Below are 27,067 nucleotides of genomic sequence, written 5' to 3' on the forward strand. Positions count from 1 at the left end.
TCAAGGCGCAACAGCGAGGAGGGTCAGAGTCTTATGCAATTGTGCAAAACATCACTTTACAGCATAGACATGTCTTTGGGATGCAATGAAAATGTGGAATTTAGTGTGGTCCCACACAACCATGTGTGGGGTTTCTCCGCTGTTCGAAATTGCAAGTTAAACTTGTTTTGTCCTCTAAGGATGCAGCCAGTGCATAATTAACATTCCCTGGCTGTTTACGGTTGATTATTTAACTCAGTGGTTTTCCCTGGGAGCTGGTGATTATGCTGTTGCTCGACTACTAATAAAGAAATCCCTTTGAAATATGAAGGAGATTTGGCGAAGAGAAACCAGTTATTAAGACGGAGACCAAAAAAATCGGCACCATCCTCACATTCAGCTTAATGAAGTGAAACTAAACTGATAAATGGCGCAGTAAGACAACATGAAAAGGTAACACTTAAGTATAGGGACCAATTCTCACTATTCTCACTATTAACTAGTTGCAACTTTTCATCATCCTGAAAAAAGATGTATCACAGTTTCCACTAAAAATACCTATCAACACAACATTGTTCTTTTTCAACATTAATAATTCCACATTATTAATAATAAGAAATTATTGAGAATGATTTCGGAATGATCATGCAACACTGAAGACTGGAGTAATTCAAATGTATCTTTGTCATGAATAAATTGCATTTTTAAAACATAGCCCCCCATAGTAACATGCTAACCTTCTTAAAACCCCCTAGGGACGCCACCCAGAACACCCTAGCAACCCAAAAGTATGCCTTTCTTGAGCAACCGACAAGCGAACAAGCAAAAGGCCAGCCTACAAGTTGATTCTAACCAACTGAAAATTTTAATAAATGAGAGAGACTACATTTTGTTGAATGTGGTCTTATGGTTACTCATCAAAACCATAAACAAAAGGGAAAAAGGGAAAAGAGGAACAAGAGTTGGTGTTATTCATAGCCAATGCAGTAACAGAAAAATGTGTCCCATTGTTGTGAAGCCACATTTTGATTAGCTTTGACCCCTTTTAATGATGTTTAAAAAACGAATCACAATTATTGACGTGCATCATTGACATTTCAAAGTGTCAACAAGTTCACAGAACAATGTTGCTATTAACACAAGCTTGGGTTAAGATGCCACGAAATCAAAGCCGTTTATCTGAAATCACACTTGGAGAACAGACTTGGTTTATTTTTGCCATCTGGCAAACACTGCACTTCTGATACCACCAACAAAGTAAAAATGCAGCAGGACTGATGGAAGCCATTGCTCACATTGAGTTCATCATGAATTATATAATTTTCCCACTTATGGCAGATGAAAGTCTTGAGTGTGAATTAAAAAAAAAACAATTACACAAATGTGTATTATAGTGGGGAACATGGGAAAGAACATTGCGAGATTAGAGCACAGAGCATGTTCACTTCAGCGCACCAGAGATCGAGGTCACGTTCACCAGAGAAACACTCAGGATAAGCTGACAACACAGGGAGTAGTTGTGGATAAGACCACCTGTGAGTTTATGGAAGATATCTGAAGGACATGCTGATTGGTCACCATAAACAGAATGAGAATATTTGTATCGCCAACTGTTCCTGTGCAATGGGAAAGGCATGGTTATTATTGGCATCACTGAGTTATTTACACAGCTCTCTAAAATACTTGAATCTGATTGGTCAACCAACTGCATTATTCAGGAGTGAGATATTTTTTGCATTATAATAATAAACTGAATAACTGTTATAGTTTACTACATAACTGTGCTGGTTTTATATCTCATTTCACCTGCAGCCTCTTTCTACTTGGACCATAAAATGATTTCAGCTAAAATCAATATTTCATGCCCATTCCTTTCTTTTTAATAATTAATTATTAATCAAAATATTATCAACTATGATAGTTCATCAATGATATACTAAAATAACACAGGACAGATGCAGGTTTTATTTTGGAAGAGGAGGAAGTACTGAATTAAAAAGTTGTCTTTAGGTCTCTAAATTTCATTAGGGCTTACTTTATTTCCACTCTTTCAAACAAAGAAGGTCATTTAAGGGTCAAGAGTTTCAACAGTAATTCGACAGTAAGGCTACACTATGAAAAGGCATCTGTCAGTCTATCAGCATTCACACAAAGAGCAAAAACAGAACAACTTCAGTCTGTCATATTTTTTCAAAGATCAGAGCAAGCAGCTACAAATCAGACAATGAAGGAAGGGACACAGAACACTGTTACTGAAATATCCATATCTGTTACTCACCTGCAAGGCTGCAACTGAACAAATATGAGAAAAGAAACATAAAATGACGTAATCACCAGCAATAACTCATTTGTTTTTCATCCAATTTGTGTCTTTACATTCATGCATTTAGCTGACACATTTATCCAAAGCAACTTACAGTGCATTCAGGCTATACATTCTTTTTCCAGTATTTTTGTTCCCTGGGAATTGAACCCACAACTTTTTGTGCTGCTAATGCAGTGCTCTACGACTGAGCCACAGGACTCGCTTTTCACCTGTTTAGGCATTCATATTTCTGGGGTCAGTAATTTATTTTATGCTTTAACTAATGCTATTATTAGACTGATGATATCTTACAATAATACAGGTTTTAGTTTACTTTTTTTAGGCTTCGATCTTTAGCGTAACTCTTGCTCTCTGGGAATCAAACCCACAACCTTGCATTGCTAATGCAACGCGTCACCACTTGAGCCACAGGAACACTTATATAACACATATATAACATTTATGTATTCATTTATTTGTTTGTCAAAAAAGCAATAGAACATTATATGGAGACATGGATTCATCTATCATCATAAAACTAATAATAACTATGGGTGCCCCCAAATTACAAAACAATATTAAATAAATGGTTTGCTAGATACTAGGTCTGAATGGGTCAACAAATCTAAATGTCTGTTGCTAAAAACCGGCTGATTGTACACCTTCATGTTCAGCAGTGGCTGTATTTCTTCTAAACCTAGAGGAGATCAAAGTCGATGCCTCTAAAAGGGTCACACTCAGTGTCATATTGCAAAACAAGTCGTGGACCACGGGGGATAGAGTTGGATGTCAAATAGCCTATATTAAAAACAGCTTTGCTTAGAAAGTAAATCCAGACCGTGGGTGGAGGACCAGGACCAGACTTGCCCAGAGCAAGTGGATGGAGCTTAACAACTCATTCTTGAACGAAAAGTATAAAACCTTAAACAGCTTGAATAACATGTTTAGCTCTTAATGCTGGATATAAGATAAACTCCAAAGAAAGGTTAAGATGTTAGCTAGGTGACTGTACACATTAGCACACTAACCAGCATCTGCATGCCAGCTGAAATTATATTTAGTATCCAAAAATGCAATCTGAAGATCAAACAGGCAGCTATTTAGTTTATTTCCATTTTAGGACGCAGATTGTTGACTGCCATTATCAGAAAACTGCAGTTAGTTCATTTTAGCTACAATAAATGTCCTACAATGTAATTGTTAGATTAACAACAGCAAAACAATTTGTTTTCAGTTTCCAAGGAAATTAAAACAAAGGCAACAAGGCTGTGATTATTTGAGCAGGAGTTCTGCATTAACGTGTGGGAGCAATCCATAATTGTTTTCACAACTTTCTACATGTTGCCGTCTCATCATCATTGCACTCCTTTCATACACTTGCCCTTGTCTGTCCTTACTTTTTTGCTGCAGAAGATGCAACCAAGCAGTCTAGCTTCAGTCCATTTCGCCCCTTGTGGTTGATGCTGTAATTACACACACTACACAGAAAAATCAAACATCTTTTCTAAGGTCTACGTATTGTGACGAAATACAATTTAAATTTCAAAACGTCAAAATAAATAAATAAATAAATCTCTTATTATATTATGTTGCATTTTAAATGTTTACTAATATGATGTTCTTATTATTTTTGTCTTGTTTTTTAGTACAAATATCTACAAATTATTAACTCTTACATTGAAAATTTAAGGTTTATTTAATATGTCTCTTGTTTTCTGTTTTTTTTTTTTTATATATATACATATCAAATAAGGTTTTTTCTTAAAACGAGAAAGGTAATCTTGTGTAATCTTGTTAAAACTTCATCTTGATCATTTATCCATTAACAACATTTCATGTCTTACTGCTTCTTTTACTGCTTCTCAAATACTTGATTTAAGAATGTTTTTTATTTGAAAAACAAACCAAAAATGCTAAGTAAGACTTTTTACACCGCAGGGGATAGATGAACTACTATCCTATCTTATTACATGCAGTACGTATTATTAAATGGATTTTCTGAAAGGCATGAGAAGTTTGAATCTTCAGAATCTTACACCCTCGGGCAGATCGTTTTAAATTGCAATTCCCATGTAAAGTCATTCTCAGCACACACAGCTTGTCGAACCTCCTGGTTTGTGGTCTGCCAGGGATATTTTAGTGGTTACAACTTGTACACAGTTGGCTGTTCCTCTGTATTTACAGCCTCTGTGTTTATGGGGTAGTGCTGAATATGCATATGAGACACAACGGGAGTCTTAAACCTGGCATCATCAAATACCTCCCTCTGAATCCACTCTTTGTACCAGGCCTTTCATGAAGAGGGATTCACATTACTTCACTATAACCAAAATGAGCAAGACCTGGCAAGGTAAAGCCTCATAACTTGCTCCTTGAGGGTAGTTCTGTCCAACATTTAGACCTAGTGTGCTGACTCGCTGCATTTCTAAGGCACCATCCTAAACACTGTGGAACATAGGTAGCTTGTTGCAGTGCATTATGGGATTGCTTCTCTGCAAAGAACGCATGCAATTCTACGATAGGTATGAATGAGTGTAGAATGAAAGAAATCCGGATTTACTGTACATTTTTTATTTTGTCATGATCATGTGACCTACCAGCGTCAGTTTCATCACTTCACTGACATTCACAAATCCTCTCCTGTGCCCTAATGGGACAGTAAAGTGTCCATCAGATCATGCCAGAAATTATATATTTTCCAGGGACTTGAATGAATGAATGAATGAATGAATGAATGAATGAATGAATGAATGAATGAATGAATGAATGAAAGAATAAAAGAATGAATACTGAAAATTCAGACATACTACTCTGTTCACTGTTTTTCACCTAGTAGGGAATTATGTTTTTATTATATATTTCAGATGCAGCCAAGGTAAGAAGGCAACACAATTAATATGTCTATGTTTTGGAACAACTTGCTTCCACATCAGGAGTGCATGCATTATGTTTTAAAATGCTTCTCTTGCATGCAGCTCACTAGGTTTCAGAACAAAGATTTTGTTTAACTGAACAACTAACCCTTAAATAGTAATACCTGTGATGATAACCTAATTTCTGCTCACAATGGAATTCCACCTGGGTCATGTGAAACTGCAGAATACAGGAAATCACATTCCCGTGGCCTAATGACATAGTGATAAACGTTTTCTCAACAATAAAGCACAAAAAAAAAATGTTAATACTAAAGCATATAAATGTACATGCCAGGTGGTTCTGAGAGCTTGGCTGCATTATGTATCTCTTTACTTTTATGACACTTGGCATGCTATGATGCAAACCCCCGATGGAGTGAAAACAGAATACATGCTGACTAAATTGCTTCATTATCATGGAGGTGAATCAGGAAAGACATTTTGAGAAAAGTGAAGTTATTTAAATGGAAACCAGGACTGTCAGGTGTACAAATTGTAAAAGTTTAAAGATTTCAAACAAAGGCCTGAAAGGTTTCAAGTTATGTAATAAGCCTACAAAACCAAAGAAAACAAAGGCCAGATGTGAACGCCTTCCCCTCTTTGATAGTGACTAATGCGCTAATGAGGGGCCAGAAGAGCCGGGTGCATTGGAAAAAGACTAACATCAAATATTTAATGTGAAATATAACACCTATTGGTGTTCATGGACTATAAATGTATTTTGACTATGTCGAAAGATCAAAATTTAGGTATTGTCAATAATTGCAGTGAATATCACAACAAATACTTAAACAGACATTACCAAAAGTACCTTTTAATGTCAATATATTTTCATATTCCATTTTATAGCACAAAAAAATGTATGCATGTTATTTTCGTTTGTATTATTTAATTATTTATTCATTCAATCAACAATTACACATATCAGAGTGTATGATGATGTAAATAATATTTGATTTTATATATATATATATTTTTTTTCCCTAATTGAATCCTTGATTCAGAGCTTCATGAGGTCATACATGGGCGATGACTTCTTCAAACCAAAGACTCCTTGATGTTGAGGCTGAATATGAAAACATACCTTTTATTGCCTCTGGCTAGCATATCGTCTATAACCATTTCCAAGTCTCACCGAGCTGAAAAAAAAAAGAAAGAAATGGATTTTATGTTCTCTTTAAAAACAACTTCCTCAAAGTAAAGAAAAAAAGTTTCTCTCCCTGACATCCAACTGTTAAGGTGTGTTTTATTGTTGCAGTTTAAAACATTGGCTCTAAAACAGAAAGTAGTTGTATAATGAGATCATTTGATTGCAATTTGTGTGGTGGAATATGGAAATACTGCACCAATTAATACAGAGAGGCCTAACCATTCAGCTTCACGTAATCAAAGATGTTTCGAACAGCAATAAAACATAGTCTCCTTGGCAGCTCTGCGTGGCATAATCTAAACGCATCTATTCATTAAGTAAAAATAAATCTGCTGAGCTCAGCACTAATATATTTTTCTCTATTTCATTTTGGTTCTCTAAGACTTCAGGATTAATCAAATAATGAGAGGGAACAACAACTATAAAACAGAGGTCCAAGTTCTACATCCAATGGAAAATGTCAATTCCTTCCAGGCTTTTTGTTCCAACTCTGTAGAAAAAAAACTAAAAATACAAAAATAAATAAAGAGAGAGGGCAAGGGAGAGTGAATGCACTGCTTCCCAACCAGTACCTGTATACCTGAAGACTTCAAGCCTGTCCAAGCAAACGGGTTCAGTGAAAAAGTGTGTCAGTCAACCTTTTTTTTTTTTTTTTGATTGTTTGTTTGTTTACATTACAAGCGTGCCATGAACCTAACTCATGCAATTCTGCATCATTTTGCAATTGTGCATGCTATGTGTTTGCATATGATGAAATATCTAACATAATGTGTGTTTTAAAAAGGTTTGACTTTGAATGCTATGACATTTTCACCTATCGCAGATTAATATTGATGTAGAATCATAAATAAAACCTCCTGGTGCTATAAAAACATTGCTCAGGTTGAGTATCTCATCCAGCATGACACAGCACCAGTGGTTCAACCAGTGGTGGAATTACATAGTCTCTTATTATAAAATGATGTTTTATAATAATAATTTGTTTATTATTATTATTTTTAAATAATTATAGAATAATTTTTGCTTATCTGTTTGGTGACTCTCTTATAGGTTCAACTTTAAAGTAAATTGCACTGATCTTGTAGAGTTTCTAATCCATTAAAACTTATTATCTAAAATTGCCATTGTTAATATCAGATACATTTATCCATGTATTTATCTTTCCTTTGTTTTGATAACACTTCAGATAAGGCTATAATAATGTATTCTGTTTGCCATTATAAAAAGAAAGAATGAAAGAAAGTTCAAGTGTTTTATTGCAGTTTTTGTATATACTGTGCAGCAGTGACTTTCCTTTCACTTGTCTAATTATAATTCACACTGATTTTTTCCATTTCCATAATCTCTCTTTACCAAGAATCAAAGGGTGTTCTAATTATGGCTATTAGGAAACACTCTTTGATGTAATCGTTTGATGTGTATATTACTGTCTGCTCTCATTATTCGGGCCTGTCAAGTTCATTCTCCGTTAAATGCTCACCTTAATGTTCGTTAGTGTTGTTAGTCCACTTACAGTTACGCTGTCCAGCATCAGGTCTGATTAATTGAATACAGCCTTTTATTTCTCTCAGAAGGTTATTTGTTTTGCAGCTGGCTTAACAAATTAAAATCAAGTGCTAAGCATTTAAAAAGCACAATAATCAGTTATTTTAAACATCAGCTAAAACTGAAATTACTATCACATGTGTGTACGTGTGGGCGAGAGAGCTGGGCTTTGGAGAGCAGGATAAGGCTGCACTTATTTCCAGCTGCATGGGTAAAATGTTCTTCACAACAGACTCAAGGACATCAAGGATGGCAAAAGTTTTATCTAGAAAAGTTTTTATCCACTGGTGATTAGGTTTGTGGGAAAATACTGCCCTTGTCTTGCATTCTGCTACATACAAACACATTTTTTAGCATGCAATTGTAATGTAATGTACTGTACTTGAAGTATTTAAATGTCATCGACAAGTTTAATGACAAAATAATCAAGCTTTCATCTGTTTCTTAACTCTTCAGTACACATATATTCTGTGTAATGCGGACCTCTAGTGTTAGAATATGACAGCGCTAGTTCTACAGACATACAGGGTCCAAAAGGCTCTTTATACAACGCAAATAAATTTCATACAACCCTCAATTCCCTAACAGTCATTCAAAATACTTTTTCCTCAACTGCACCAGTATTTTGAGTTTGTTAATTTAACTTGCAAAATGTAACTCAATGTCAAGGATTTATTAACTGAAAAATAACATATTAAAATAGATAAGATTAATAATACTCACTTGTGCTAAACAGGCACGTGCACACAGGCACGTGCACAGGTAGGGCTCAACCTGTGCAGAGCACATAGCACATGCCCTTTTTGTCCTTACACTCCGAAGTGCCTTTTTTTTTTATTTTTATTTTTTTTTATCAATGCTATTGGTCAGCCTTTACGCCTGTCTGTCTGTTTTACCAAATTAAAGTTCTTAAAACGAGCTTGTGTAAATCTTATTCGATCATCAAGCGGTCAATAAGCTGATAACTCCGCCCCTCTATATTCATTGAATCAACTGAAGTTCCACAGCAGCCGCACAGTAGACACCAGCTGAGCTGAACAAAGTTTTGCGAAGGGTAAATAAATATCTTGTTGTTTGAATAAGTACTACTAAACACTGTCTATAAAGGCTCATATTTTATTTATTTGATGTCTGACTGACTCACTGACTGAGACATGTGGGACGTCGCCTGAGAGAGAGGGCTAGCATTTGCCATCTAGTCATAGCCAATACATAGCCAACACTTAAATAGCCTGTGCGTACAGTTGCATTTCATCTTTTATAAAATGCTAATTTGGCCAAATGCATTTTACCACAGGAAAAACTGAGCGCTCCGTCTATATAGCTAAAAAAACTAGTTTGTAACCTGTAGATGAAAATGTAATGTGATGCCGGCAGCGGCAGGCGCCGTCGCCGTTTTAATGACCGACAGGAAAAAAAAAAAAAAAATCACATTTGCACACATTCGCTGGTCAAAAACGATATATTGATAAGTAATACAACAACATATAATTTGTTTTTACCATCGGAAAATCATAACAGGTGCGCCCCCGCGCTGTTTCGTACTCGAACTTACACAAAGCGACGAGTGATCCTCGTCACCTAGATAAGTGGTGGACAGTAACGGAGTAGCTTTACTTCGTTACTGTACTTAAGTACATTTTTCAAGTATCTGAACTTTACTGGAGTAGTTTTATTTTGAGTAACTTTTACTTTTACTTCACTACATTCCAAAGCATAAGATCGTACTTTTAACTTCACTACATTTCATAAAACATATCGTTACTCCCTATAATATATCACGTGCTCCGACACGCAGAAGCGGTGTCTGATTCATCATGAATGAACTGAGTCTTTTCAAAATAAACTTTACTCAGATCGCGAATCGCACTAAACGATTCGTTTACGAATTAGAATGATCCGATTGCAGCTGTTCTGGAGTCGACCCCTCACGGATTCAAATTAACGGTTTAGTGTGAGTCTACTGAAGTAAGAACAGGCAGATCTTGTGAGCGTGCGTGCGTCTGATGTTGCTAAAAGTAAGTTATTAATGTCGAAATTTAGGATTAATTATTGTAACTGAAAATCATATTTAGGTCAAAATTGTTAGTTGTTTGGGAACTAAATCCGCTGTAGATAGAGAACTATTTAAGCCCACTGAAATGCTCCAGTGCAAAGCAGACACATCTATCAGCGTCTCCGTGTATTAGGTTAAAAAATAAAATAAAATAACCTTAAACTAACACAGATTAAATAAAATAACTTATGCTTGTCCAAATTCCCCGCAACCGTAATATTAACAGTTTGGAAATGGAGTTATTTCTTACATTCTTTGGTCGAAGTTTTCAGATCGGCAATTCGGAGCCTGTTCGCGACTCGGTTGATTCAGATCCGCACTTCGGAGCCTGTTCGCGACTCGGTTGATTCAGATCGGGACTTCGGAGCCTGTTCGCGACTCGGTTGATTCAGATCCGCACTTCGGAGCCTGTTCGCGACTCGGTTGATTCAGATCGGCACTTCGGAGCCTGTTCGCGACTCGGTTGATTCAGATCGGGACTTCGGAGCCTGTTCGCGACTCGGTTGATTCAGATCGGGACTTCGGAGCCTGTTCGCGACTCGGTTGATTCAGATCGGGACTTCGGAGCCTGTTCGCGACTCGGTTGATTCAGATCGGCACTTCGGAGCCTGTTCGCGACTCGGTTGATTCAGATCGGCACTTCGTAGCCTGTTCGCGACTCGGTTGATTCAGATCGAGACTACGGAGACTGTTCGCGACTCGGTTGATTCAGGTCGCCACTTCGGAGCCTGTTCGCGACTCGGTTGATTCAGAGCGCCACTTCGGAGCATGTTCGCGACTCGGTTGATTCTGATCGGGATATCGGAGCATGTTTGAGATTTTTTTTTATTCAGATCTGGACATCGAAGCAAGTTTGTCAAACGGTTAATTGGTGATAAATGAATATTTGGACTTGAGGCTTTTTTTACCTGTCGATTCAGCATGTACATGGACCCACACACAAAGGTGGACACACTCTAGACTTAATCATCAGTAAAGCTCTAAACTTTTCATCCATTGTTATTAAGGACGTTATTCATAACCGCACTGAAAATAAGCAAATATTGTTAGCTGATGCTAACTGTCTAGCTAACAAGCTTGCTGGTGCTAACTTGAGGTAATTTTTATAATGTCCAAATATTTTTATTCAACCACCAAATATTTTTATTGTAGGTGGCGTAGTCCATATCAACGTAGTCCATATCAACAACAAAAATATATCTTCACTCCATATAGTGGTTATTTTGGAAAAAATCCCAGGTATTTTGATCAGTAGGATTATAAAAAAAAAGTGCTAATATAAAATTAAATTAGCCTATATAAAATTGCAAACATCTATCTTTCAGTACTTTTTTACTTAAGTACATAAAAAATGTAGTACTTTTGTACTTTCACTTGAGTAAAATTGAAAAAGGAGTACTTTTACTTTTACTGGAGTAATATTTTATTATACGTATCTGTACTTTTACTCAAGTACTTGATTTGTGTACTTCGTCCACCACTGTAGATAACATATTTCTAAGAAATTTCTTCTTTGATTTATGATTGCTGATACACTTAATTTATTAACATTTAGGCTTATCATGTTATGGTATACTCTCTGTATACTCTCTGTATAAAATGTTGTAAAACATGGTTTTACTACAGTAATGTAGTAGTAACTAAAAGAAAAATGACAGAAGATCACTGAAATCTTTATATTTTATCATGCAGAATGTAATTCATGATTCATTCCAAGGGTTCATTAATTTGATCCAAAATACAGCAAAATCAGTAATATTGTGTAATATTTTTACAATTTTAAATAACTGTTTACTATTTGAATATTTTAAAATGTAATTTATTTTTGTGATCAAAGCTGAATTTTCAGCATCATTACTCCAGTTCTCTTCAGTGTCACGTGATCCTTCAGAAATGCTTTTCACTGCAACTGTACTTTTCACACTATTTTTATTTATTTTTTCATTGCTGGCTTATTTTAGGGAAAGTGTAGTGAATAAGAGACCTTCAAGAGACCAACATCCCTGGTCCACCACAGTATCAAATTTTTGCCAGATACATGGCTCACAGAAGGTTGCTGTTGTATTAGGTTTAAAGAAGCCCTTAAAACCCTGTTTATCTATATTATCTAATTATCTAATATTATTGTTATGGTTGTTATTAATCGTGAATAAATCTAAAGCTTTTGAGACTATTATTTTGTGTTACTGAATTTGTCATGAAGATGTGACCATTTCTTCCTTTTATGCAGGCTTACTAAATATTCTCTAATAAAAAAAAGGGGGGGGGGGTGCCCTTTTTCAGTTTCAGCACATGCCCCTCAAAAGGTCTGTGCACTGCCCTGGTGCTAAATGTATAAACTGCAACTTTATACCATGCACAAACTGGATCTGCTGTTAAAATAGGAGACCTGGGGTTAGTTGTCACACTGTTGCCCCAAAAGACATTTATATGACATTTGCCTTAGACTTTGTGACTATGTGCATGGATTCAGTAGCTATCTTGGAAAAGGATTCAGAGATGCCATTGCTGGATTTGTCATCTCATATGAGTGATTATATATATATATTATTATTATTAATTTTTTTTTATTTTTTTTTTTGGTGGAAGAAAAATATTCTAATATAAATATTCTAATGTATTCTAAATATAAACCAATTATCATTTTGTTTTAAATAGCTATATTAAGTGAGATTTTATTCTGCGATTTGTACATCAGACAGCCATAAAAGACAACAACAACAAAAACAACAGTAACTGAAATCCACGCAATTCATTCTTGATCGCTGTTGACGTTTTATTTCTCTTAGTGAAGGAGTGACCAATCAGGTACCTGTCCCTTCAGCGGAGCGTTTTTATTGGCTACCAAAAACACACGGATGGCCGTGCACGTGAGCAATCTTACGTAAGGCCACAACAAGCCAATCACAGCTCTTAAATCCTACAGGAAGTTGTGTAGTTGCGTCGCTATTTTCACTGGTTCTCGTGTTTTATCTAAACACAAGAAAGAAATTTAACTGACTCATATTATTTGTCATTTGCAGCGTTTCATTTTCATTCCAGCAAAATGAAACACAGCTCCAACGTTCCCGCGTTTCTCACCAAGCTTTGGACCCTCGTCGAGGATTCGGACACAAATGAATTTATTTGCTGGAGCCAGGTAAATGAGAGAAATAATTTAACGTTTGATGTTAGCATTCTAGCTTAGCATAAGTTACAGTGAGACAGTTATTTGTGACCCAGGAAACGTTACTATATTTACAAATGTATATTATGATGGGTGGGTTTTAGATCATAGATGCCGTGCATTGCAATGATTAAGTATTAAAGATTTGCTATAACATATTTTGCTATAACAAGTCTCAGTTAGCTTAACGCAGCACACCTAGCAAGAGCTTTTAAATAATATAATAAATAAAAATAAATCAGATAGAACAGGAAAAGAATAGAGCAAGCTAGTGTTAGAAGTTTATATATATATATATATATATATATATATGTGTGTGTGTGTGTGTGTGTGTGTGTGTGTGTGTGTGTGTGTGTATATATATATATATATATATATATATATATATATATATATATATATATATATATATATATATAAGAAAATAGAATACAAAAAGATTAGAAAGGTAGTTATTTTTTAAGAGTAGAATTAGAATACTGAGTGCTAAAGTTAGAGGTTCAAATAAAGATGGAAGAGATGTGTTTTAAGCCGATTCTTGAAGATGGCTATTAGGACTCGGCTGTTCAGCTTGAGTTGGGGAGGTTATTCCACCAGAAGGGAACGTTTAATTTAAAAGTCCGTAAAAGTTATTTCGTGCTTCTTTGGGATGGCACAATCAAGTGACGTTCACTTGCAGAACGCAAGCTTCTAGAGGGCACATAAGTCTGCAGTAATGAATTTAGGTAAATGTGTGCAGAGCCTGTGGTAGTTTTGTAGGCAAACATCAATTCCTTGAATTTTAAGCGAGCAGCTATTGGTAGCCAGTGCAAATTGATAAAGAGAGGTGTGACATGTATTTTTTAGGCTCATTAAAAATTAATCTTGCTGCTATGTTCTGGGTTAATTTGTAAAGTTTTGATAGAACTGGCTGGAAGACCTGCCAAGAGAGCATTGCAATAGTCCAGCCTGGACAAAACAAGAGCTTGAACAAGGAGTTGTGCAGCATGTTCTGAAAGAAAGGGCCTTATTTATTAGTTATATTGTTATTTATTTAGCTTTTTAGATGATTTGGATATGCAAATAAATGAATGAACTATATAACTATTGTTATATAAGAATGTATCTGTATATACACACACACACACACACACACAATAAAAATAACAGTATGAAGACACATACAAGCTTGTGTGTATATATACAGATACATACTTATATAACAATCATAAATAAACAAGGACAAAACAGTCATTGCACTATAGTTGATTCATTTATTTGCATGTGCAAATCATCTAAAAAACTAAATAAATAACATTATGACTAATAAATAAGGCCCTTTCTTTCAGAATATGCTGCACAACTGCTTGTTCAAGCTCTTGTTCTGTCCAGGCTGGTCTATTGCAATGTACTGTTATTTTTATTTCACTTTCTCAGTGAAATACAAAAGTAGCTTTTTTTGAACAATGTAAATGCTGTTCTATTCAATCGAGAATTTATATTGACCATGCCTATACATTAAAAAAATATATAAAAATAAACGAGAGCGAGAGAGTCTATGTGCTATATTGTGAGTCAAGCAAATGTCCTTGTGTGTTCTACATAATAAGGAACAGCATACAGAATGACAAGTCTGTTTTCTTTAGCTAAAAGGGCACTTAATTTATTTTTATAGGAAGGAAATAGTTTCCTTGTACTGGATGAACAAAGGTTTGCAAAAGAGATTCTCCCCAAATTTTTCAAGCACAACAACATGGCCAGTTTCGTCCGACAGCTCAACATGTGTAAGTGTGTTCTTTAAACCTCCCCCGAAATTCTCCTCCTTCCTCTTTGTTCAGCTGTAATTTGAGATCAGTGTTTGTTTCTTTGTTCACAAACAGATGGTTTTCGCAAGGTGATGCACATTGAAACGGGCATAGTGAAGCAAGAGCGAGATGGACCAGTTGAATTCCAGCATCCATACTTCAAACATGGGCAAGATGACTTGCTAGAGAATATCAAAAGAAAGGTAAGACATATCTGTTAAAAATGAATACATTAGACAGTGGAGACCTGAAAATAAGATGCAAATTTAAAAAAATGTAAAGAACAAATAGTTTAGAATTGTAACTTTTGTAAGTAATTCTTATTCTTGATTGTATATAATTATAGGTCTCCAATGCACGTCCTGAAGAGAACAAAATAAGACAAGAAGATCTTTCTAAAATTCTGACAAATGTACAGAATGTCCACGAGCAGCAAGAAAACATGGATGCTAGACTTGCTACGCTGAAAAGGTAATGTAAAGCCTTTCATAATCAACATCAGTAGTGGCCAATGGGTTGAACGTCCAAATTGCAATTTTTCAAAATGTAAATCATGCAAGGATTCTGTGGGACATTGCCAAACCGAACTGACTGTTGGCAGGTAATTTACATATCCGTAGCATTATGGCAAAGTGTAATGAAATGAAATGATTTTTTTGTATGTCTGACTGAAACATGGTTGAACGCTACTTCACCATCAGCAATGTTGTGTGTCCCTGGTTATAATAATTTTTTTGAAGTGATGGGTTGGTGGGTAGAGGTGGGGGTATTATGTTTTATATTAAGGATATTATTCTGTGTACTGAATTACAGTTAGTTTATAACTTAGATATGGAAAAGTTTTAGATGTTTCTCTTTCACCACAAATGTCTTTTATAATTATTGCAGTTTATTGGCCACCTTCAGCAAAAATAATTAATTTTATGATAAATTATATAAGCTTCTTAAATTATAGTATTTTACTAAAGAAGTTATTCTATTTGGAGACTTAAATGTAAAATGGTTAGATAAAACGGGAAGGAAGAAATTGAATAATATAACTATAACTTTGATCTGAAACCGCATGTAAAAGGACCTAGATCGTCTGAAACACAAATTGACTTAATTTTTACAAATAAACTTGAATATGTACTTAATACTTTTAATATGATTACAGGATTGTCAGACCATAATTTAACTTTGGTAGTAAGAAAACTGAAAAAGAGGAGGTTTAGTCATCAGACTAAACAAATATACAATTATATAGAAAAATATACAATTTTAGAATACCAAAAAGTGATGTAAATAATTTAAAAGGGCATTAGAAGATGGGAAGAACAATTTTTCAAAATTTTGTTGAAAGGGATACAAATGTTCTAATTGATGTTATTCAAACTACTGTAAATAGTTTCAGACTTAAGTTGAAAGTAGACCAAGGAAGAAAAATATCTTCCCATTGTTAAATGAAAATATTTGGTCACTTAATGAAACGGAGATAAAGAATTGAAACATTTTTAAATCTATGATGAAATATGAAAAGATACATTTTAATATGCTTAACATGCTATGATAGCAAATACTTTTAATAATTATTTTGTAGATGTAATAAGTGTTTTTACTAAGACTATTTGTCCAGATATTTCATCTATTGCATTGATGGATAGTGTCTTGTTTATTTAAAAAAAGTAGCTTACTCTTAAACAAGTGTCAAATAGAGAAGTTGATAGAATAATTAGTTAACTTAAAAATTCAGCTAAAGATAAATATGGATTGGATTCTTTTTTTCTTTTTTTTTACTCAAAATAATTATTTACTGGACCCCTAACTCAGATTATTAATTATTATCAATAACACAAGGAAGTTTTCCTCTGCATTGAAATTTGGAGTAATTACCCCATTCATAACTCTGGAAGATATACAGAAATTAGTAATTATAGACCAATAAATATTCTCTCTGTAATGTCAAAAGTCACAGAAAAATGGGTAGTGGAGCTAAAAATCACATATCTTAATAATTGCATTTTCCCCTTCACCTTATGCAATTCAATTTTAACAAAAAAAAAAAATATTCTACAGAAACTGCAAATTTGTTTATGTTGGAAAATATATTCAGTATTTGATGGATAAAAGAGGTATAGTTGGTGCTGTATTCCTGTATTTTAAGAAAGCTTTTGAAACTGTAAATCATGAGATTTTACTTTGTTATTTAGTTTACATTTTTCAACTGAGTAATAAATCTTATTTAGAAAATAGAAAACAATTCAAACAGGTTATAAATGCAACATCAGATTACTTGGATTATAATATTGGAGTCCCACAAGGTTCTATGTTCAGCCCATTATTGTTTAGGATGTATGTAAATGATTTACTAAATGTATGTCCTCCAGATGTCTTTTGTCAAATTTATGCGGATGATATTGTGTTGTATGTACATGCAAAAAGTCAACAACAGGCTGCACAAAAATTTACTGAAACTATGAATCATTTGATTAAATTTGTTGATTTGGTACTTATTTGTATGATCTTAAATAGTTTTGCTCCACCTGTTTTCATGGAATACATGGGTCAGATAACAGGACGCTGTACACCTGCAGGTATTAGAGATGATCGTAACGACCGTTAAGAAAAACTACCTTTGGTAAATTATCTTTTGCTTTTAGAGAAAAACATGAGTGGAATAGACTCCCATTAGAGTTGAAAGGATTAAAACAGTAAACGAAAATATGGTTATTGACCCATCAAAATTGTGATCATTTAAAGTGAATTATAGAAATGTCCATTATATGGCAAAAATTCCTGGTATGTTTTCCTCAAAAACCTTAATTTCTTTGCAACTGAAGACAGTAAGACATGAACATCATGGATGGCAATTATCAAGTAAATTATTCTGGAAGTGAACGAATCCATTTAATCTTGTCCATGTGCATTTTCCCAGAAGTTAAGGGAACAGACAGACTAGTCACTAATTGTGATTAATAATGCCCTGTTCAGCAAGTACCAGTATGGTTAAACCACTCCGAATATCATAGTAACAGGAACAAGGACCTACACTCTGACATCATGGTGTGTTCTTTAGAAAATATATAACTCATTCTCTTTACTGTTGTCTTTTCTTCAGAGAGAATGAAGCTCTTTGGACAGAGATTTCAGACCTCAGACAGAAACATGCACAGCAGCAGCAGGTCATAAAGGAGGTATGTTCTACTTGAATGTAGCAGCTTTGCAGACATTCCTATTGTATATCAACATAAAATGTGCACAACCTAATGAACGGGTTTGAATTCTAATGCCACTTTTTGTATTGTCCCTTCCAGCTGGTGCAGTTCATCTTCACTTTGGTTCAGAACAATCGCATGTTAAATTTAAAACGCAAAAGGTAAGACTAAAAAGTATTTGTACGCATCTAATAAAAGAACCGGCATTTAAAGGTTTAGGGTTGTTTTTTGTTTAGTTTTTTTATAGAGACAGAAATTACTGGTTTTTTATTCATTTGTGCTATTTTTTTTTTTTTTTTTGAGGTCTACTTATGTAATTATTTTTTTCTTACATCAAGAAACCGCATAATATAGAAGTAATAGGCTATTTTCTGTCCTGTTTTGACCCCCCTTATGGGAATGTTCTGTTTGAATAGCCATGGTGGATTTTAAAATCGGAAGCAAATGCCCACTGGTATGATTGGCTAACAGTTGTGTATGTTGCATCCTTCTTAGATGGACGCTGCTGAGATTTAGGTTAAAAATGCATAAATGATCCGGATAAATCAAACAATCTGTGATTGCAAAGCAATATTGACCACATAATAAAAAAGTTACTCACACTTGTGTTGTGCGAACTTGTAGTCACATCCAATGGGCTCTTTGCACGTTGCCGGCACGTTGGATTTCCAATCAATGAGAGTGCCTAAAAATATTTCACATAGAGCAGCTGTTACTACACAGAGCCATGGTTAACAGAGAAGATGCGCAAATCCACGTTCATTTTCAGCGTTTATTTGCGCATCTTCTCAGTTAACAACGGCTCTGTGCTCTATGTGAAATCACGCACCTGATGGAATTAACCGCTGATTAGAGAACCGGCTTTACTGACAAGATGCGCATTAACGATCGGTGCAGCCCTAGTATTTTAAATAAATGTAACCTTTGTAAGCAAAAAAAAATGTTTTTCAAAAACATTTTTAAAATCCTAGACCCAAGACTATTGAATGATAGTTGTAGGTAAATTTCATATTGTCATATTTTTGACCAAGTTTTGAATTGTAAAAAAAAAATAAAAAATTCTGATTCATAAATTATTTTAGTAATTTTTACGTTTTTATTTATATATATATATCATTCTGATTTATTTTTATCAATTAAAAACATATTAATATACTTTTTACTATTATTAACATGCACCTTACTTGCTTTCTGATTACAGAACGCTTACTCTGAGCAGTAATGGAAAGAAGTCAAAATTCATCCACCAGATCTTCGAGGAACCTGTGGACCACAGCAAAGTAGGTTTAGAACCATCCAGAGGTGATTAGGTTCCGTGCACTTCGTCTCTCCTTCCCAGGAAGAAACATTTTGTCAGTTGTTTTTTTAATTGTAATGTTGCTATTCATTATCTTGCATTTTTCTCTCTTGATGAGATTTGAGGCAGGGTTCACTTTGTGTGAAATTGTCCTGCCACTGGATATGAACCTTAAATTGTGCGAATCACCGTCTGTTAAATTCACGTTGGTGGGGGACTGATTTATTTATATAAACATGATATTCCTCAATATTGAACCTTGAAGATCTGTTCATCAGAGACTCATCTTTTGCTGTCTCTGTTAGTCCCCAGTGAATGGACTCAATGGATCGAAAAACAGCTCTGACATTTCTGAAGATGTCGTCATTTGTGACATCACAGATGATGATGCGGACTTTATAGATGGCGTATCTGTACCGGCTGACCAAGTGTAAGCATTTAGGGGTTGATTCAAAGCATCGCACCTCTTTTGCATGAGGTTTTGTGGCAGAAAATTAGAAATCAGGTCTGTTTTTTTTTTTTTTTTCTTACAGAGATGCTGAAATTGTGGAAGTGGCTTATGAAAGCAGTCCGAATAAAAGAAACGACAGCACAATTGGAACCACTCAACAAGAAGCAGTACCCAAAAGCACGTCAAGCATCCTGCAATTGAACAAACCGTCAGGTCTAAGTTCAGAGGATCCAGTGAAGCTGATGGACTCTATTCTCAGCGAAAATGGAGCCCTTTCACAAAACATAAACCTTCTTGGCAAGTAAGTAGGCCAGTGTTGCCCATATATAATATAAAATTTGATATCTCTTGCGATGAGATCTTCACTCGTCAAGAGAAATGAAACAAAAACAAAAAACGCTTCTTGCTGTACGTTTTGATCAAGTATTATTCTAACTCTGAGAACCTATTTATGGAAGCCAAATTCTGCCGCATAAGAAAACAAATCGTGTTTTGGTAATCAATAATCCACAATTTTTTATCATAATTAATCTCACAATTAAATTATCTCATAAATTCAGCTTTTTATATTATAATATCATCTCTTTATTTCTCATAATTTTTATCTTATAATTATGACTTTTTCTCACCCCCCCCCCCCCATCATACTTAGTATGTCATATTTATGACTGTGTCTATCAAGGTTTTTTTTTTTCTCATGTGGTGTAAGTGGGCTTCACTTGAATTTGAATGGCTTCAACAAAGTTCAAGCTTTACATCTCTCTTTTTATTTCTTTATTTTTATTGGTGAGGCGCTTCTGCTTTAAGCATATTCAGTGAATATTTTCATTGTGAATTGAATCACTACAGAGTTGAGTTGATGGACTATCTGGACAGTATTGACTGCAGTCTGGAAGACTTCCAGGCCATGTTGTATGGAAAACAGTTCAGGCATTGATCCAGATATCATAGAGGTATGTTTGGAGATTCCATAAGCCCTTGTATCCACATTCCTTTTATTTCCTTTTGTTGAATATCTCTAAAATAATTTCCACTGATGCATTGATCAGCTGCTATAATTCACCTTGGTGACCAGTTTCATTTTATTCTGCATTGTCATATTTTTTATAATTTTTTTTCTTTTGCTGTTGGCAGGAAGCTGTCTCAGAAACAAAGGGTAAAGCCAACAAAGGGAAGTCTGAGCCTGGCAACACAGGTAAGTGTTGTATGTTCCTCTGTAAAATATCTGTCATGCCCTCGCTGTGCTGTGTTTGCTAGCGTCTCGGTTCCTTCTTTCAGATAAGCAGCTGATCCAGTACACAACCTGCCCTCTGCTGGCCTTCCTGGATGGATGCTCCCCTCTGGCCCCATCAGATCCTCCAGCTGAAAACCTGACCCAATCTATCCTGCCCCAGAGCCCTGAAGAACCCGCGGACCTGTTGGACAAGGCCCTGGAGATGGAGACCCAGATTCCTCGCAGCTCTCTGATCCGTCTGGAGCCCCTCACAGAGGCAGAGGCGAGCGAGACCACGCTATTCTACCTGTGTGAACTGAACTCTGACCTGCCCAGCGCCGACACGCCACAGCTAGATATCTGAGAGCGAATTAGCCTGGAAAACAGGGACTGGACCTTTTCATTATTTGTAAATATTCATCAAAATGATGATATTTATTAGCCAGAATTTTTTTTTTGGTACCATCTGTCCCTCGGTTTGACATTCCTTCCTTTCACAGATACTTCTAGTTACTGTTCACTAGTTAGTGTTCCTTCCAGTATTTCCATCAGGAGATCAGGCTGCAGTTATGTTGCTGATTTATATTGCAGCTGTTTTGTGAAGCACGCGTTGTCCTGTTTTATTGTTGAGCAGTTCAGAAAAATGTTAGTTATACTTTGTGTATGGTATAGAAGTGCCTGCCTGATGTTCTAATGTCACTGTAAATCGATGTGAAGACTTTGGCTTATGGTTAGTTTCATAATGTTGGACAATACACAGTGATTATTGTTACTGTGCGATATTCATCATTATAAAAAGCTTTGCAGTCGCATTAAAGGTTGATTCTGGTGTTTATTAGATATATATATATATATATATATATATATATATATATATATATATATATATATATATATATATATATATATATATATATATATGTGTTCCTGTAGCTCAAGTGGTAGAGCATTGCGTTAGTTAGAGAGCAAGCAAGCGCAAGGTTGGGGGTTTGATTCCCTGGGAACACATGATAGGTAAAAATTGATAGCCTAAATGCACTGTAAGTTGCTTTGGATAAAAGTCTGCTAAATGCATAAATGTAATAAAATATATATATATATATATATATATATATATATATATATATATATATATATATATATAATCTCACGTAATTGTTTAAACTGCGAAAAGATGTATAAACCAGCTTCTGATGTGAATATCACGAACGTTAAATTTACCCCAGTAGACATACATTAGCAGTTAGCGAGAACAATATAAGGAGCATTTTGCAAAAATAAACATTTACTATATGTATGTATATATATATATATATATATATATATATATATATATATATATACACAATAATTTAAGTAGTGACATAATAATCAGAAATGTATATAAAAATTATTTGTGCTATTTAAATGATTCTTGTAAGTGCTGATTATTACACCTAAACTTTAACATTATTGTGATGTACCAAACAGGACGGTTCCAAGTTAACATACCATTATTTGTGATATTCATTTCCATTAAAAAAAATAAAAAATAGGTATTCGGAAACTTGAACCGTAATCAAATTAAATCATGAAATCTGTCAATACCCAGTTATATTTAGAAACTCCAATGAGAAAATAATCTGGGATTTAAACCTTTAATAAGAGGACATGTTAGGGGAGTACAATGCACTTGTCAAAAAGCAAAAAATAACACTGACATAAAACGTATGTGAGAACTGCAGTCAAGAAAACCACCAACCTGCTTAATACAATAAAGGGTCAAGGAAAACACAAGTAATCTATTCAGGGTTTTTTTTCAGCCAAGGATAATATATTCAGTGCAAAACATTGTTTAGCACACACATTGGCTACAAGAATGAAATGAATAGTGGTCAAACAACTAACATGTGCAAGTTGCAAAATGGTTAGCGCCGTTACAGTCATGTTCATAATGCAAATCATCAAAAAAGCGAAATGCATGACAAAATCTGCAATTTTAAGTTGCCTGTACATTTTTGACATGCTAATTCAACACTGTATATGCACGTTCAATAGGAAACTATGGATGTCATGATTTCTGGGAAAACATAACCTGCATTTTCACTATTGTTTTCACAAACAACTTGAGATACATTGTATTTATTTTTTTTTAGACCATACAGAGATTATTATGCGATTTTGATGAACACATTCTTGAAGGAAATATTAACATCACATCACAGGAAACCCAAGCGATGTTTTTCATTTATTTCAGCTCTTTTATGAATTAATAAACTCCTACATAAAAGCATGCAAGGTTCAAAAAACAACAACAACACATGTAGGGTCAGCTGAACGAACAAAACACTCAAGTATTTACATTTAGACACTACTATCCCTATACATGTGGATTTTCACATAATTAATGGCGGATTCACATTGCAAGCTTTTATTTCGATCCATCCTCTCAGTCGAAATCACGGTTAGTGAGGACCAGCGGAGCCACCAGGGTCCACACGTACAGAGAGATGCAGATCCAACTGGAGGTGATTTTCACCCACACAGAGGGCCACTTGCTGGTCATAGTCTCATAATTGGCATCAGGGCTATAAAATTTAAATAAAAGACACACACAGTAGATATTGAAAACTGCTGGTTAATAAAGTCAATATTTTAATTGAATTCATTTTAATTCTATATACACAATTCCACAAATGAAATCAAACATTTTAATATACTGTGGAACAATTTGATGAATGCCTTTTTGAAAATATGCCCTTTATCTGCTTCCAAAATAGGCCTAGTCAGACAAAGACATGATTACCAATACACTGGGCACTTAAACTTGGACACATACCTGTACCAGTTTGTCAGTGTCATCATGATGTACAGAGAAGCCAAGAAGAGCATGAAGTGGAAGAAAGAATAGCTATAGGTGACTCCGTCTTTCTCATTGTCAAAGGCACGGCTGGTGCCATCACCCACTTCAAAGTTCTCTGGAGCAGGACCATCCTCGATCAGAGCAGACTCGTCGCTGCTGAGGGTCAGTTTGTTCACTTGGGCATTGCTGGAGTTGCGGATGCTGAGGAATTAAAAAGACAAATTTTACTGCTGTATAGAACAATAGCTGCAAAAATAAATCATATCTTTTAACAAATTATCAACTTGCTTACCTGGAGTACAGCACACACATCAGGAACAAAATCAAGCCCACAATGCCCTGGGCATCCCACCACTGAACAACACGGTCCTGACCAGCAGGGGTGGTGCTGTTGAGGCCAATAATGCCAAGCAAGCTAGGGTTGCATTTGCGGTCTTTTGGGAAAAGAAAATCATTCTTTTAAACTGATTTTATGAGCAACAGAAAATTCATTTAAACAAACCTCTCTCAATCCTTACCAGGCTCATTGGTCATGGAAGACCAGGTCAGATACATGGTGTACAGAGTAACAATGGAGGACTGCAAGAGACCAGACCTGGGCTGGGACTCCTGGAGGAGGAAAGTAAAGACATCATTTAATTCTTGACGCTCACCTGATAAGACGCGTATCCAAACCTTGAGCAGTTTTAATAAGGAGACCATCACGGTTCCAATAATAGTCATACAAACAGACGTTTTGTATTCATTACCTGGATTTTAGGCAAGACGGACATGACAGATGCACCAACGCACAGCAACATGTTGAAGCTGATGAAGACTTTGTTCTCAGTGCAGCCATCGGAGTGAGTGTAATACACATAGAACAAGATCAGAGAGATCAGTGACAGAGCGTAGTTCATGGCTGTGGCAGACAGAAGAGCTACGGATGGTAGAAAAAAAAATTACGTTAGAACAATACAATCAATCTTCTCTATCACCGCATAAAACGGGGACAATACCTTTATAAATCAAGTTCTCAACGCATACCTGCATACCAGCAACGAGAGTTTCCCTCCTCCATTTTTTCCACCCAGGACTCATTCCAAGAGTGAGCAAAGTCGATCAAGAGCACCAACTGGATGAGGATGAAACAGAACGCTCCAGCCATGCCAATGTAAAACCAGACTGGAAGAGGCCCAAAAGAAGATCATCATGAGATCCTCACAAATAAATACGAGGAACAACTCATGTCTGCCTAATCTCACGCTCTCATTTCTTAAGATGACCAAACACTGTGCAGACTGTATAAATCCCACTGCAGATTGTATGTTATACATATAATGTAAAAATAAATGACACATATTTAGCAGTTACTTTTTAATTTGGTCACTACTGATAGAGCTAAATGGTAATTTAAAGTCACCTTTTACCCTTACATTGTAAATCATGTAATTGCATGCATATTTCATATTTGAGGCAATAAAACAAAACTTCACCAGTAGTAAAAGGGCCTTCAGGAATGAAGAAAGCTCCAACTGTAATAGCAGTGGCGGCCGCAAACTTGAAGAACCAAAACCTGGAGAAGATAAGAATATTTCAAAGATTAGTGAGGCTCAATGAGACGTTTCTGAAATTATTTGCACGTTAAACCTGTGTCTCGCTCATAAGAATTCAAATCTTTAAACTGTTGAGTTAGAGGTCATGACTTTAACCATTAGTTCACATCAACGCTTACATACCCGTTATGCACAGCGGCTCTTGGGTCCTGGCTGCTCTTGACCTTTACCATGATGAGAGAGAAGAGCAGGAAGAACATGGCCATCCCAAAGCACACACGATACACAGCCTTATAGCCCACCAGCACATCACAATTCACATGACCTTTGACTCCCGGGATGGACGACCCCGTTCCTCCTTCACAAAAGCCTGGAATCTGCAGTGACGTAAAACAACAACAACAACAACACAATCAGAATGCTTCAGCTGCAACCCTGTTAACCAAATACAAAATTTTCATTCCCAAGAAACAGTGCTGGGTCACCTTCTTCAGATGCCCCTCCATGCCTGGCATGAGCATGATGCAGGCGATGCCCACACCCAGCAGCATGAAGAAGGCATAGATCAGCCGAGTGACTGTGGAGTTGTTTCCACTCGGGCAGCATCTGCACAGCAGGCAGGGAGCACTGCCACAAAGGCAAGGAATCTGCAGATAAGATAAAAAAAGAAAAAGAAAAGAAAAAAGCACATTAAAGGTGATTTAAGCCATTTTACGATTCAAATAATCGTTTTATCTCAGTTTACATATTTCTGTGAAATCTGTCTGGTACTAGAACCCTAAATATATATAGCAATGGATGAGTCGTAATTAGGGCATGCATTGTGCATGACATTGTGACTAAAAATCCTCAAATCAATATAATTTTTTTCATAAACATTTGGCCATTGATAAATGACACTATTTTTATTAACAAAAAGAAGCTTAATACTGCAAATTCATTTAAGCATTACAATATGAAGGATGGGTAAATAATGCTTTTTAACCGTGCTTTTAAAAAATGCAATGCAAATAAAAATCTCAATATCCAGTAAGATGCCAAATCGATCATCTCTAGACATAAAAAGTGTCATTCTTCAAAATGAGCAGGGCTGGTGTGGTGTATTTTGCCGGTTCTCCCAAGGATCAAACTGAGTCAGGGATTTTTCTCTCAGAAGAAAAGACTTTATTTTAAGCAAAACAAAGTCGAGAGCTTGTTGCAAGAAGTTCTGTCGAAATGCTAGGTTGCATGTCATTATATACCCTTTACAGGGCGTTTCTAAATAGTCAAACTTTTCCTTAGGCTTGCAATTTTGATCCCTCCCTAGGGAGACGCTATGGTAAAGAGAAGAGGCCCATTGCATGTTTTTCCAGATGTTTCCTGAGACTTGCTATGGTAAAGAAAAGTGGTGGTCAGGATGTTTTTTGCAGACATAGGCACATTCCTTTCACACAAAGGCTATATGATTCTAATGGAATAAAACACGTATGTATAAGTATGACTAGATTCATCTTGATCATACTTGATTGAGCAAAATCCCACCAATAAAAATCTTCCACATATTCTCCCCTTTGAGACTTAATAAGTCTCACATTTGATTATTCTTATCCAGAGTGCTACTCCATAATCCAGTCATATTAGTTACACTACCTAGTG

At 35.5% G+C, this 27,067-nt stretch overlaps 1 protein-coding gene and 1 pseudogene across 1 annotated transcript; one reads left to right on the forward strand and one right to left on the reverse strand.

Moving 5' to 3' along the window:
* Positions 1–12,857: 12,857 nt before the first annotated feature.
* On the forward strand, positions 12,858–21,832 carry LOC113094930 (heat shock factor protein 2-like; annotated as a pseudogene).
* Positions 21,833–23,264: 1,432 nt separating this feature from the next.
* LOC113094924 (serine incorporator 1-like) lies at positions 23,265–26,133 on the reverse strand (the record flags this gene model as incomplete). Its single annotated transcript, XM_026260535.1, has 9 exons — positions 23,265–23,622; positions 23,874–24,098; positions 24,190–24,331; positions 24,416–24,506; positions 24,647–24,816; positions 24,924–25,061; positions 25,373–25,452; positions 25,616–25,809; positions 25,918–26,133. Coding segments are annotated over 9 exons (1,395 nt in total), but the record flags the coding sequence as incomplete, so codon positions are not given.
* Positions 26,134–27,067: the final 934 nt, after the last annotated feature.

This window comes from Carassius auratus, unplaced genomic scaffold (assembly GCF_003368295.1).
Source record: "Carassius auratus strain Wakin unplaced genomic scaffold, ASM336829v1 scaf_tig00215532, whole genome shotgun sequence".
NCBI lineage: Eukaryota > Metazoa > Chordata > Actinopteri > Cypriniformes > Cyprinidae > Carassius > Carassius auratus.